This window comes from Canis aureus, chromosome 35 (assembly GCF_053574225.1).
Source record: "Canis aureus isolate CA01 chromosome 35, VMU_Caureus_v.1.0, whole genome shotgun sequence".
In the NCBI taxonomy this organism is placed as follows: domain Eukaryota; kingdom Metazoa; phylum Chordata; class Mammalia; order Carnivora; family Canidae; genus Canis; species Canis aureus.
In genome coordinates this window covers 14804366-14818898 of record NC_135645.1, presented here as the reverse complement: position 1 = coordinate 14818898, position 14533 = coordinate 14804366, and the positions used below count along the sequence as shown (strand labels likewise).

At 40.4% G+C, this 14533-nt stretch overlaps 1 protein-coding gene across 18 annotated transcripts in view; it reads left to right on the top strand.

Annotated features, from left to right (window-relative positions):
* Positions 1–14533, top strand: part of PHLDB2 (pleckstrin homology like domain family B member 2) — a 217737-nt gene that overhangs the window by 151317 nt on the left and 51887 nt on the right. For all 18 annotated transcript variants that reach the window (XM_077883718.1, XM_077883715.1, XM_077883712.1 and 15 more), the window contains 3 exons: positions 2522–2884; positions 8665–8808; positions 10048–10185. In XM_077883718.1, coding sequence (XP_077739844.1) covers positions 2522–2884; positions 8665–8808; positions 10048–10185 — 645 coding nt within the window. The remainder of the gene's footprint in view (positions 1–2521; positions 2885–8664; positions 8809–10047; positions 10186–14533) is intronic.

The following is a 14533-nucleotide window of genomic DNA, read 5'->3' as shown; positions in this document are numbered from 1 at the left end:
TTGTATGTGTGATTCATGCCTGGACAGATTGGCTGTGAATGGGGTGATAAGAATAGAGAGAAGCACATACCAGTAGACCACACTTCCTGTGCACAAGCCTTTGAATACTGCATTTCACTGTCTGAAATAGCATTCATCTTCAGGCTGGGATCATTTATTCCCTGTGGAATTAAGCAATAGCACTGGCAGCAGAAGAAACTATTTTGGGAAAGGGATGTGGGAGGAATTTGGCTGTGTATAACAGGCTAGACGTAAGTACCTTCCGTGGTTCCACACTGTTCCCCGAAGCCCTGGTAAGTGGGAATTGACAACCTTCAGATAATCCCACGTGTAGCTAATGTCCAGGGCAATGTATACATGCTGTGATCTCTAAGGGTCAGTAAAGATGGAGTTTAGAGGCTTCAATTTAAGTCCCCTAAATGGCAGAAAGAGAACTTTCCTTTGGAGATTAGCATTAGCTTCTAATGCAGATGCTGTTGAAAAGGGGTAAAATGTAACATCCTGCTCCTGTCCCCCTCCTTACACCTGCCCTTTCAGGTGGTTTTTGCATTTTCCCATGTAAACTTATCTCTATCCTTGGTGAAGTTTAAAATAAGGCAGTGAATGCTGTGTGCCCCCCCCCCCCAATCCCTCCCCATAAAGCTGAGGTGGGTAGGACTTGGCAGCTGGCGGCAGCTGTGAAGATAAATAGGCACCGGGGCTCCTGGATGGACAGGGTGCAGAAGGCGTGGGATGAGGTTTGCAGCTATGAGTGTCTGCTGTGGGACGAGGCCATGAGGACGGAGCTGCAGCTGGAGGCCAGAAGTTCAGGCAGTGAACAGGAGGTGGGGGCTTACAGGAACCAGTGGAATTAGTCCTTTTGATCAAGCTATTGTGTTTGCAGGGGTGAGGGGGGCATAGAAAAGTCAGATACAACTTAAGTGACTTCTATCTTGTCATTTAATTAGTCTATTTATGGAAGCCAGGGAACCGTGTTGGTCTGTTTCTATTTAACTTTGCTGTTGGATAGTCCTTCAACTGACTGCCTTCAGAATTTTGTCTTTACAAATCAGCTACAATTAGAAATTGAAAACAGCACCCCAGTGCTACTTTAAAATTTTCTATTTTGTTACTACTAACCAGTTTGGAAAATGTTTTTCTATGGAAGGCTTTTAAATTCTCTTTTCAATGTGGTAGTTGTCATCACAACAGATTGTTTTGTTATTTTAGTATTTTTCTTTCACTTTGGCCTTGGGATTAATGTGAGAGGCAGAGATGTTAAGGTTCCCCACTCCAAATAGTGCTGTCAGGGCTTAGGCTAAACATTTCATAAATTATATCCTTTGCTCACAAATATATAGTGAATTTACTAAAGTCAAAACCATAAATATCCACTTGTTTTGTATGGGGTGCTTGGTGAAGTGCCAGTAACTCATACCTTTATAGACATCAGTGGCCTATATACTGATTTTTTTAAGCAAATGAATTATCATTTTTTGAGAGTTTATAAGGATTTTATTTTAATTTATTTTATTTATTTATTTTTAATAATAAACACTGGGTGTTATTCTGTATGTTGGCAAATTGAACACCAATGAATTATCATTTTTTTAAAAAAGATTTTATTTATTTATTCATGAGACACACACACAGAGAGGCAGAGACACAGGCAGAGGGAGAAGCAGGCTCCATGCAGGGAGCCCGATGCGGGACTCGACCCCCCGGGGTTTCCAGGATCAGGCCCTGGGCTGAAGGCGGCGCTAAACCGCTGAGCCACCCGGGCTGCCTCATGAATTATCATTTTATTTTCCAGTTAAATGAATCAAAATGATCTCAGAATCTGAAATACATTGATGTCTTTCTATCTGGACATGACATGAAAAGTTTTTCATTTTTATGCAACATTTCTACTTCTTCATAATTTTAATTACTCACGTGAGAAGTTGATGGAAAAGACCTTTATCTCGTGACAAGAAATAAGAAAAGTATTGAAAATTTTGAGGCCTGTCAAATAAAATATTGAAAAAATTCAAGGAGAAATGTTTTTTAAATTAGAAGATTCTTTAGCATTTTTCTTTCATGTCTGTATCTCTAGGATGCTAGAGAATTAACTTTAAGCGCAACTGTGAAGTCAATAGTGATGAAGGAACTAGGTATGTTGGAGGCAGAGAGGTAGAGGAGGAAAGGGGAGGGAAGATATTTTAAAAAGGAGATTGAAGAAAAACCTTTGAAGTGTTCAGAGAAATGATAAATATCAAGAAAAGGCTTCCCGAGGGCTGCCACATGGTAGGATCAGCAATGGGACATTCAAGGAGAGAGGACGGCCAGAATTGAGTTTGGGAAGAAAATCAGGCCTTTTTCACCTGGGTTTCGTATAGATCCTTAAACGCACCCAAGAGAGATGATGGACACTCATCACCGGCTGCCGTCTGTGGGTTGACCTGTGGGATGAAATCGCCAGTGGTCCCAGCCTCTCCAATCTTTTTATTCGTGATTGTGTGTGTCCTCACACTCCCTGACCTTCCCCTCTTCTGCGTTCTAGGAGAGACAGCGTCTAGAGACCATCCTCAGTCTATGTGCTGAATACACGAAGCCCGACAGCCGCTTGTCCACGGGCACCTCCGTGGCAGATGTGCAGAAGATCAATAAGGAGCTTGAGAAGCTGCAGCTGTCGGACGAGGAGTCCGTGTTTGAAGAAGCCGTGGTGAGCCCTGACGCCAGGTACAGGTGCCACCAGAAGGCTTCTCTCCATGACGCCGACTTGCCGGTCTTTGGGAGCATCGGTCAGAGCAGTGCCAGCCTCCTCTCCCCCAGGAGCATCAGGAATGATGACCTGTTCAGGGACTTCACGTCAGCCTTTCTGAAAACTTCCAGCGAGTCTGCTTACCTTAGTATCCTACCAAAGGTAAAGGCGACAAAGCAAAAAGACCAGGATTTAGGACGTGGGGCTTATTGGCCTAGAGACTAGAGGTTTTACCTTTACTTGCTTTCCAAAATGTTCTCAGTGAAGCTTCGATTTAAGAGGTCATTAGCTAAACAGGAGCAGCAAATTAGGGTGTTTACCATAAAGTAACAAAGGTGCCCCAGAAAAAACTGTAGCTGTACAGAAAAGTCAAAAGAAAGAAGTTTCTCTTCTTTCTCTCTGCCCCCTTCCAGTTGTACACCTGAGAAATAAACACAAAGCGTCTTACCTGCCCTCTTAATATTTCTGTGCATATATAGCTATGTGTTCTATGCACACACACACATATCTAAACATACAGTGTTCTGCTCTTTTTCTTTTCCTCACTAAATATCTGAACATCTTTGCATTTTAGTATACACAGCTCTGCCTCATTCTTTTTAATAGCTGACTAGTATTCTGTTGTTTGGAAATACTATGTAAACTGTCCCTAGTTTTTTTTTTTTTTTACTATTAAAATCTATAGGCAGCAAATAACTGTGCAAATGTATCTGCAAGATCATTTACTAAAATTGGAGTTGCTGAATCAAAGTCATTTTTCCAAATATTTAAATATTATTCCAATATTTATATTGGAATATAAATTAATAAGAATATTGAATATTTATATTCAATATTATTCCAATATTTCCTAATTATACTCTGGGAAGATTATACATTTCCAGGTGACACTTGCACTAACAGTTTATGAGCACACCTTGTTCTCCATTCACTTGGCCAAGGCTGTATATTATCATAATTTTTTAATATGCTAAGTTAATTGGTGTTTAATTTGCTTCTCTTTAATTATGCACGTTTTCATATTTTCAGTTGTTGATTTGTATTTTTGACCCACTTGTTCATGTTCTTCACCCATTTTTAAAAATCTTCTTATCTTGTTTTTACTAAGTAATATGAACTACCTATAAGGAAAGTAGCTTTTATCATGAGCGGTCTTCCCCTTGACTTTACTTGTGATATTTTTTAGAGGTATAGGAGTTTAAGATTCATATGTGGTTATAATTATTGCTTAGTCTTCTGGTTGTATAATGATTTCAAAATGTCCTTCAAATTTGAGGATTTCTTAAATGGAATTGAAGGATAATCTTTTGATGTTACTTTTTTCACCTGTGTGTGAAAAAATAATTTTTTTTTTTTGAGACAGAGTGTGTGCAGGCATGCAAGTGTGTGACTGGAAGGCAGAGGGAGGGGAGAGAGACAATCTTAACCAGGCTCCATGCCCAGCTCGGAGCCCAGTGCAGGGCTTGATCTCACAACCCTGAGATCATGACCTAAACCAAAATCAAGAGATCAAGAGTCAGATGCTTAACTAAGTCATCCAGACGCCCCAAGAATCTTTTTTCTATGAGATTAAAATAAAAATTCTTTTTCCCCTTATCTAGAAAGGATTTAAGAGAGCTGCAAGAAGACATAAATTTTATTGAGATAAAATTAACACACCAAAAATAGTAATTAGGAGGGGGAAAACAGACACCATAATCACAATAATTTATTTATTTAAATAAACAGGATTAATTAAGTAAGTAAGTAACTCTGACCATGAAGTTCCATTCTGAGATTCTTGGCAATTATACCCAAAGAATCAAAACCACCAAAAGATACATTAGTTAAGTTTTTCTTGTAGGAGGAGGACACAAACTGATTAAGAGAAAGACCTTATCATGGTGCTAAATTCTGACGTTAGTTTATTATCACCTGGAGTATTATTCAGGAGGAGTTTGTGTGTTGGTTTTGACTTTTTCACTCCATGTTCCTTGGAAGACGTCTGTGTCTGCCTTCTGAGTTCTCCCATCATTGACATCAGGACTCAGAAACGTCCAGTCCTTCTTTCTCCTAATGACCACGTTGACCTTACTCATTCTCAATGGAGAATACTTCTGAATAGGACATTTGTTTCTACTGCCAGAAAGTTGTAACTGTTAGAATCTAGGATGGGGGGCGGAATCAAAAGTTGTTTGTGTTCAGGCGAAGTAAATGACCCGCCGTTTGAAAACTTGAGCTGTTTTCAGCAGCCATGAGGCTTCCTTTGAAGTCCTTGGCTTCCTTTTCATTTAAAACCCTTTTCCATTTCTTCCATCACGGGCAGCTGCCAGATTTTTGTTCAAGCAGTGAGCTGTGTGTCTCTCTTTAAGGACAATCTTTTGGGAGGCAGGTTTCTTCCTGAAGAGGCCTGAGACAAGAGCCGCTGGTGTGTAAATGGGCAGATGATGGCAGATGTTTTTAATTGCTCAAATATGCTTTTGTGGAAAAGGAGGCCTCTGAAGCTTAGAGCAGCCTCTGTTGCAGCAAGACATATAAGACTGTGCATCCTTTAGAGACAGGAAATGTCAAAGGCACCTCTGGTTACCACGCAACAGCTTAGGCAGAGAGTGAGGGAGGGGGATGCATTCCAAGGATGGAGGTTTGCATTTATGACTTTTTGGAGACAGATATATATTACCTTAGGACCGATAGGAGAATGTTTTATTAAGTCCTGACCATTTGTTTTGGATGCTTTCCTTCTTAGTAATCTGCTGACTCAATTATTTCCTTAGCAAAGAACAGAGTCCATTATTAATTGATCTAAGGATCAATAGAGAAGAAAGGAATGTGACAAACACTCTAACCTGATTTAAGGAAGCAAAGATTTTAATGATTTTTAGGAAACTTGAGGTTTAGCATTCTGGAACTTGTTTTATCTAACATTTACAGTTACAGATGACCTTGGAAATATGCTTATTTTATTTTATTCTATTCTATTTTTTTAAACATTTATTTATTTTAGAAGGAGAGGAGTGAGAGTGTAGTGGGAGGGAGAGGGAGAGAAAATCTCCAGCAAACATCCCACTGAGCACAGAGCCCAACACAGGGCTCGATCTCATGACCCTGAGATCACCACCTGAGCCAAAACCAGAGGTCAGATGCTTAACTGACTGAGCCACTCAGGCTCCCGAAAATGTGATAATTTTAATTGGCTTTTGTGAACCCCGTCTTCTGCCACCTGAGATGAAAGCTGAGAGTACCTCACTCTTCTCTCTTTTTTCCTGTAGCGTTGGGATGTAAGCAACACAGACAGTGCTGTGTACCTTTACGTACAGCATTGTGACCTTACTTACAAATATTGTGAAATGATTACCACATTTAATTTAACTAACATCCATTACTTCATATAGTTATTTGAAAAAAAAAAAAAGTTCTTTTCCTTGAGAACTTTTCCCCTCTTCTCTCTGAGTAATCATTCTCCGCTGGATTGCCCTCACACTTGCACACATTGCAACTTCCTCTGATTGCAAGGAGTTTCCAAGAAGATATTTGAGGGGAAAAAAGTAGATAAAAAGTTTCCTGTTCCTACTGTCTCTCCCCTTTTCTTTGTGGAGATCAGGTGCATGGCATATTTGGGGATCCTCATACATGTGTAAACAATATTCTCATCCCACTCCATTATAGACCATTTAGCATTTTAGAATCTCTTTAGAAGATTTAGAAGATTTATAAATAACAAAGAAGAACCATTTCCTACATAGCATCGATTGCTATAAACAGCCTCTCAAATAGTCTATAATCAAATATGCCTACTGTGATCAAGTTTTTAGAAACTTTGAGTTAGGAGTGCCTGGGTGGCTCAGTCGGTTGAGTTCTGACTCTTGATTTCAGCTCAGGCCATGATCTCAGGGTCGTGAGATCCAATGCCGAGATGGGCTCCATGCTCAGTGTGGAGTCTGCTTGTCCCTCTCCCTCTGCACCTCCCCCCACTCATGGGCATGGGGGCACAAGCAATCTCTCTCTCTCTAAAATAAATAAATAAATAAATAAATAAATAAATAAATAAATAAAATCTTCAAAAGAAAGGAAGAAAGAAACTGAGCTAGACATTTATAATCACCACTGTCACCTTTCTTCACCTTCTACTTGTTTGGAAGGTGTAGGGTTTTGCAAATTGTTCAGCTTTTGTTTTGTCTTAATGCTTTACTTCCACAAGTGAGAGAGATATTTTTAAACCATGTTGGCAGTTGAAACCTAATATGAAATGTTAGCTCAACAGGATACTGGCCTTCTTGAGGCTTTCCTGCTAGGATGACACGTCAGTGGTTTTGGAATGCCATTCACTCTTACAGGCCTTCCTCACGCCCTAAAACGGGCACCTGAGCATTAAGACAATGGGATTCATTGTCTGTGATAAAAAAGTCAGCGGTTGTTTTATTAATTGGTAAGATACTGCATATAAGACGGCAATTAAAAGTCTAAATGTCAGAGTTTAGAAGGCCTGCATACTTCTGCTAATCAACCTGAGATCCTGTGACATCTCAATTGTTTAATCTCCTTAAGGCGCAGTGAAGTAGGATAAAGAATAAAGAATGAATAAAGAAATGAATAAAGAAATGCCACATGCTGGCTATCTTGACGTTATTTTCAAGATCATTAAATAAATTAAATGAACTTAGTGAGGCATACTAAATTTTATTGATCTCTTTGGTTAATATGAATATTCTTTGCCCTGACTAATGAGTAATCTTCAATAATTTACTTATCCAGGCTGCTATTTTTAATGTCCAAGTATGAAACCATGAAATATCATGGTTAACTTACTAATGCAAAGAAATTACATCTTTTTCAAGGAGAGATAAAAACTGAATAAATAATGTGCCAATACCCCAGCATCCTTTGACTTGCAGAAAGACTGATCTCTAGAAGGCAATATCTAGAATAACTAATTCTAGAAAGAATTCCTGAAAGAAGAGGCTATTTTGAATTCACTGTTCTCTCTTCTTAAAACAATAGGCAGTCCCATTTTGGCTGGTATCTGATCCTAAATATTCCTTTCTTCCCTGGGCATTTGTCATAACTCTGTTCAGGGGTGGAAGTCTGTTCTCTCTTACTTAATTTCTTTCCTGACTTTCTCGTTCCTTGCCAAGGAACTCAAGCTTTTTTTCTATGCAATGATTTTGTGAATGATGACCCGTGTCCTATTTTGTGTCCCAAAAGCCCATTGGCCCAGTAGTGTCTTAAACATTATACAGGAAGAAGGTCCTGTAGGATAAAGACAGTAAGTAATGTGCAAACACAAGAAGTGAACCATGAGTTAACTTCATATTAAGTGTATAGTTTTCACTCATTTTGGGAACCTCCAAAGTAGTAAGGCTTGTATTGTCCTGATTCTTCACTTTATGGAACATTGCGGTGAGAGGGGCCAAGAGCGTTATACCCACTTTTCCACAGTGTGTTAGAAAGGAAACAAATAAGCATGAATGCACTCATTCACAGATAGCCCAGAAGGTGGGACCCAGGAGGATGGCTAGAGATTCAGAAGACTGTTGTAGGAGCTATGCTCACTCAGAGATGGGAGAGAATATGGGGCTTGGAGTGAAGGTAGCAGCATACCCAAGAGATTCTTGAGGAAGATGTCAAAAGTCTTGTATAGCTTTTAGTTCTTTGCTGTGCCAAACTTTCTCTATAATCTTAGAGAAGTCGCTCCAATCTCTATGGACCACAACTTCCTCAACTATATGACCTCTTAAAAGAATATGAATGGGTGAATTTAAGTTGATTTGTATGAGGTAACTTACGAACCTTACTGCTGCGAATTTGTGGGAAAATGCAGAATTGCAACTGAACAATCACCAGGATGCTTTTAGAATCCAAAGAGGTCTGGAGACTTTGAAACAAGAGACTTACTACTGGTTTATAAATTGGGAGATTCTGGAATTGAGGTGTGAATAGCCCTTTTCTGTGTTGATTAATTGCAGACCCCAGAGGGTATAAATGAAGAACAAAGGATTCAGGAGTTGGCAGCAATGGAGGAGACCCGGATAACAATTCTAAATAACCTCGAAGAACTTGAACAAAAAATCAAAGACATAAATGACCAGATGGATGAGTCTTCCAGAGAGGTATAAACCAGGAGTTGATTTTTTACCCCTCCCTTGTTTCTCACTTTCCTCTAGCTTAAGAATATTACTGCCTATTAAGGCATAGACTTTCGAAGCAGAATACATAGAAATCAACAATGAATTAATATTTTTTTCAGTGCACCCTGTATAGGGTAAAAATAGCTTTTTTAAAAAAAAATTTCTTTTTCCTTATCTTTTTTTTCTTAAGTCAGATGAGTCAAACATATGAAGCCATTTTTGATGTACTTTGGATATAATCAATTTTGTCTTGGGCAGCCCCGGTGGCTCAGCGGTTCAGCGCCGCCTTCAGCCCCAGGAGATCCAGGATCGAGTCCCACATCAGGCTCCCTGCATGGAGTCTGCTTCTCCCTCTTTCTCTCTGTCTCTGTCTGTATGTCTGTCTGTCTGTCTCTCTCTCTCTCTCTCTCTCTCTCTGTCCCTAATAAGTAAGGAAAATCTTAAAAAAATTTTTTTTGTCTTAACTAGTGTGTGTTTTCCGACTTGCTATAGATTTGTCTGTCAGCTGAGGTGTCCAAGTTCAAATCCAACAGTTTCCTGAGTATGCTTACTATGAGCTGGACATCATGTTGGTACTATAGGGGGATTTATATATGAATCAAACATAGACTAGCTTTCTAGAGGTTTGCAAACCAGAGAGGAGACAGACACATTGTCTATTACTGTAATAGGAGAAAGGGGTAATTTTCATACTATCTCCACGGAGCAAGTAGGAGCAAATGCTTCTGCCTAGCATGTGTATACTCACAGATGATGCAGATAGCTATAAGTAGAAGGGGACTGCTCACCTGTCATCTTATACACAGACCCTGGACGTCCCTTCTGCTGGCATTGCTAAGAATGCATCACTTGCATGCTGGGCCGGGTGTAATTTTCACTTCCCATGCTCTGTGGACAAACAAAGACAGACACAGCTGCTCCCAAGATGGTTTGTGCTTGAGCCTGAATCTGAGCAAATAGGTCAAATATTATGGAGAAGTTAGTAGAAAAGGAGTTATAGTAGAGAAATTAAATGATAGGTAAATTTCTTAGTAAATACATTGTGGGCTGTCCGGCTTTCTTATATAGGAATTTTGAGTCTCACCTGGACTAGATCCCACAGTCCGACTGATACCATAGTACCTTTTGAAATTTGTAGTTGTTAAAAATGCACCTCTAAAGTGGGCAGTTGAGAATCTCTCTGAAGGTGAAACACCTCTGAGCTTTGTTTTGTGTCCTCAGTTGGATATGGAATGTGCTCTTTTGGACGGAGAACAAAAATCTGAAACAACTGAACTTATGAAAGAGAAGGAAATTTTGGATCATCTAAACCGGAAAATAGCAGAACTGGAAAAGAACATTGTTGGTGAAAAGACCAAGGTAAAGGAAAAGTATATTCGAATGCAATGTTTATGAGCAATATGGTGATTCCATTTGGTCAAATTTAAATGTTGTATGAATTGCCGTGGTTTTGGATTTGTGTGTCATGTTCCTGGAGACAGTGGTTCTAGAGGAAAGCCTTAAGATGAGGTAAGTTCTTCGCAAAGAACTGTCAGTGACCGAGCTGTGGATGCTGAGAGTAGAGCCCATTGAACTTTCGATCTGATATTCATGGCATCCAAATCTACTTGAGATGAGTGACTTGCTTTTTTTCCAGCAGCTTTCTGCTCTTCTGATTGCACTGTGTTGTTTAAAGATTGTTTTCAGCATGCTAAACTTAACCACTGGTATCCTATGGGGATGACTTAAGCATATTCATATATGGTTGCCTTTTTCCTTTTCATTTTTCTGTTTATTAAAACTTTGAATGGGAACCATTCATCTCATCTGTCTTGCCTTGCCATTGTCTTCAATGCAAGAGCACTGCTCTTTGACAAATGCAGTGGAGTTGACAGGGAATCCTCGCACACTGCCAAGTGGAAAATAGCCATGAAACACAGTTGACACTTACCTTGAAAAAGGTCTTACAGGGATCCCTGGGTGGCGCAGCGGTTTGGCGCCTGCCTTTGGCCCAGGGCACGATCCTGGAGACCCGGGATCGAATCCCACGTCAGGCTCCCGGTGCATGGAGCCTGCTTCTCCCTCTGCCTGTGTCTCTGCCTCTCTCTCTCTCTCTCTCTCTGTGTGACTATCATAAATAAATAAAAATTTAAAAAAAAAAAAAAAAAAGAAAAAGGTCTTACACATACATTTCAGCCGCAACCTGAATGTTGGTGGATATCTACTAGGGAAAGTGGGAAAAATCACCTACAATTTTTAGAATTCAGGGTAGTTGTTGGTTTTTTTGTTTGTCTATTTATTTGTTTCCCCTGGGAAATATTTTACTCACTCTTCTCTCACATTCTGAGTTAATTACAGCTAAACTAAGCCTAAAATTAAAAAATGAAATTCCAGTTTCAGAGGGAAGAAGCAAATGAACTTGAACACATTCTTGCTTGTATACCATCTTCTACACTAAGCTGAGAAAAAGAAAAAAAATCACTTTGAGTAAGTTCTAGTGGGTAGTATGTGGAAAGGATTTCTACTGAATGTGGCCTCCTTTTTAGGCTCTTCTTTGTTTGAGACCCTATAAATAAGGGCATTTGATCTTGGTGCCAGAGAATGAACTCAAAGTGATATTGTCAGAAATTGATGTCAGACTAACAGCTACACATCAATTTCTTGGTTGCCTGCTTGTCAAGATTAACTACACAGCTTTTTCACATTAAGTTTTATGTCCATTCCTTCTAGCTCCAGACTTTGAAATAGTTAAGAAACCCATTTGGGTTGTTGGTTTTTTTTTTTTTTTTTTTTTTTTTTAAAGCTCAAAATGAAGTCAAAGGATTGATTGTCTAGATCTGCAGTAGAGGCTGATTCTGCTTTTTCAAAATTCAGCATGGGTATAGCAAGAAATTGTGGGAAGTATTAGAAGTCTTTGTTTGGGGTGCTTATTAGTATTTATTTTTATATGGAAAAACTTATGGGACATAGGAATGGGTATCATGTTCTCCATGAACCTTCCTCATGGATGTAGTTATTTATTGTTGTGTAACACACACGTGGCATGGCCTGCAAATTCTATTTGTCTCTATCATTAGCATGAGACACAAAAGTGAAGCAAGCCATGTCAAAGCTTAATCCCATCTCCCAGGGAAAGTTGTGTTATATTCTGAGGACCTGAAGGAGAGGTGGGACTCCTGAGGACCTGAAGGAGAGGTGGGCAGAAACAAGAAAGGAGGCCACCTCCATCCTTCCTATTATTGTTTTGGTAAGCTTGACAGAGGCTGTGCATAGGAGAGGGGACGGAGGGGGCTAGAAGTTTAGGACTGGCTTGTGCAGCTGTTAGGGGATTCGTTGGTCTTAGAAAGTGGGATTATTGTCTGTCATCACATGGTATAAAAAGTGGCAGAAACTGGCTTTGGATTAGAGCTTCCAGAGAAGGACAAGGGAAGTGGAAATAGACTGGACTAGATGACATATCTAGTCATACATATTTTGACAACCAAACTCAAAGAGAGACTCGATACCACTTGGCAGCATTATTATATTTTTCAAATAAACTTATACTAGTTTAAGACATGGCTGTTTCACGCTTTTATTCTGTTCAGACCTCTGGTCTGTTTTCCTCCCACTATGATGACCTCACCACCCACTTCCCTGAGAAACCAGATGTATCCTATCCTTCACAATGAAGGAAGGTTCTCTCCACCCCTCAAAGATGGAGATGCCTTTGGAGATACTGTGGGTGTCATCCCATCCTACTGTCTCAAGGTCAGCTCTCCTGTACCCCCCTCCCCCAGCCTTCCCCTCTTTACTGGACTGTTACTGCCAGCATATCAACATTATTTTTACGTTTTATTATTATTTAAATATAAACTGCCTTCCAGCTATTGCCATATCTCATTTCTCTTCATTGTAGCCATGCTTTTCAAACAGTGTTCCCGCTATGCTGTGAGGTCTCTTCCTCAGTTCCTAATTACCCATCGCCCCCATTACAGTTGGCTTAGACCCCCAGTATTCCATCAGAAGTGTGTCTCTTAACATCTAAGTACTGCCCAGCCTACTGCATTTTTTTAGTTCTCTTGCGATCAGACTTCCTGGGCAGCATTCAAGACTGGGGACAGATCTTTTTCTTCATACTTGCCTCTCCCCATCCACCATTTGGCCTCTGGGTGCCTCCTCTTCTGGTTCCCCTTCTCTTTCTCTTCCTCATTCTCTCTGACTTCTCCAGCTGGGTTCCCTTTGCTTGTTCCTCTACCTCTGTAAAACCAGTTGCTAGAGTGTTTGTCTCTGATCTGAACCCTCTTCTCTTATATCCTCACATTCTTTTATAGCCATGGCTTCCCATGACCTGTATATGCTGGTGACAGTCAAGTGTGTCTGTAGCCTCCAACACTTTCCTGAACTTCTGACTCATATCCTATAGTCTACCTGACATCTGCACTCAGACATTTCACAGCTACTGCCGACTCAATGTTCGTAATGAACTCTTGATCTTCTCCCCCTTGTCTTCCACACTTCACCTCACCCCCACCAGCAATCCTGTTCTTCCTCCAGTGTTCCCAGTCCAGGAGATGGCATCTGCAGCCACCTCTATATCCAAATGGAAACCTGAAAGTAGACCTTGACCCTTCTTTCTCCGTCACCTTCACATTAAGAGTTCTCAGTTAGTTTAGCTTCTCTGCATCTCCACTAACAGCGTTCTATTCTAACCCATCAGAATCTCTTCTTTACTTCCATTCCCATTTGCTTCCCTTAGCTCCTTCTCTTCACAACAGCCAGAGTGAATTTTTAAAATATATAAATTAGGTCACCTCACTCTGCTTTGTGTTCCACCATATTTTATATAAGTTTTATGCAAATCTTAATTCCTGACCTGTCGCGTGCCTTTGTCACTCTCCCCTCTTTCACACAATGTACATGGTGACTTTCTTTCTATTTGTTTAAAGAGCTTCCCACCCCCACCCCCTACCAGATCTGTTTCCTTGCAGATCTGTTTCCCATGCCTGTAATTCCCTTCCCCAAATTCCATATCTTGTTGGTTCTGTCTTTCAGGGCTGAGGTTCATTGTTAGCTTTTCAGAAAAGCCCTTTCAGTTCTTTCCAGTTCAGATTATGTTCTCCCTGTTGTTCTTTTAGTCCTCGTACAAACCATATTTCATACTTCACATTTATTTGGGGCTTGTTAGATATGAATGTCCCTCTCCAGCATGTAAAATAGAGGAAGGCACTGCTACCCACTGTTTACCCAGCTTACAGCACTAGAATACCACCCAGTATGCTTCAGGAATATTGTCCTTGGATCTCCCGCTAACAGCAAGCCCAGGCGGGCCCTTAACAGAAACATTGAGCCAAACACCTGCTCAAGAGCTACGTGCTGCCAAGTTCAGGCCATCTGGGATGGTCTGCTTCAGTACACATGCCAGTGGGCTTGTAGTCACACTGCCAGTTGAGCCAGAGTGTAAGACAGAAGGAGGAAGTGGCCTTTGCCCCTTTGGATCTCGTTTCCTTTTCCATACACCTGTTGCTGCTGTCAGATATAAACTGTGGAATGAGAAAACCAAAACCTGGAAAGATATCCCCGTCGGGCAAGCTCTGCTTCAGATGTCCATAGCACATCCTGTAAGCCTGGCCCTGCTTTTTGGATACAAGGCCTAGAGCATAGGAAGAGGGCTTACTAACACCTCAAATTTCAAATACCGATGTGAAATTATTGACATTGTTTCCTTGGCACTGGAGGCCAGCCTTTA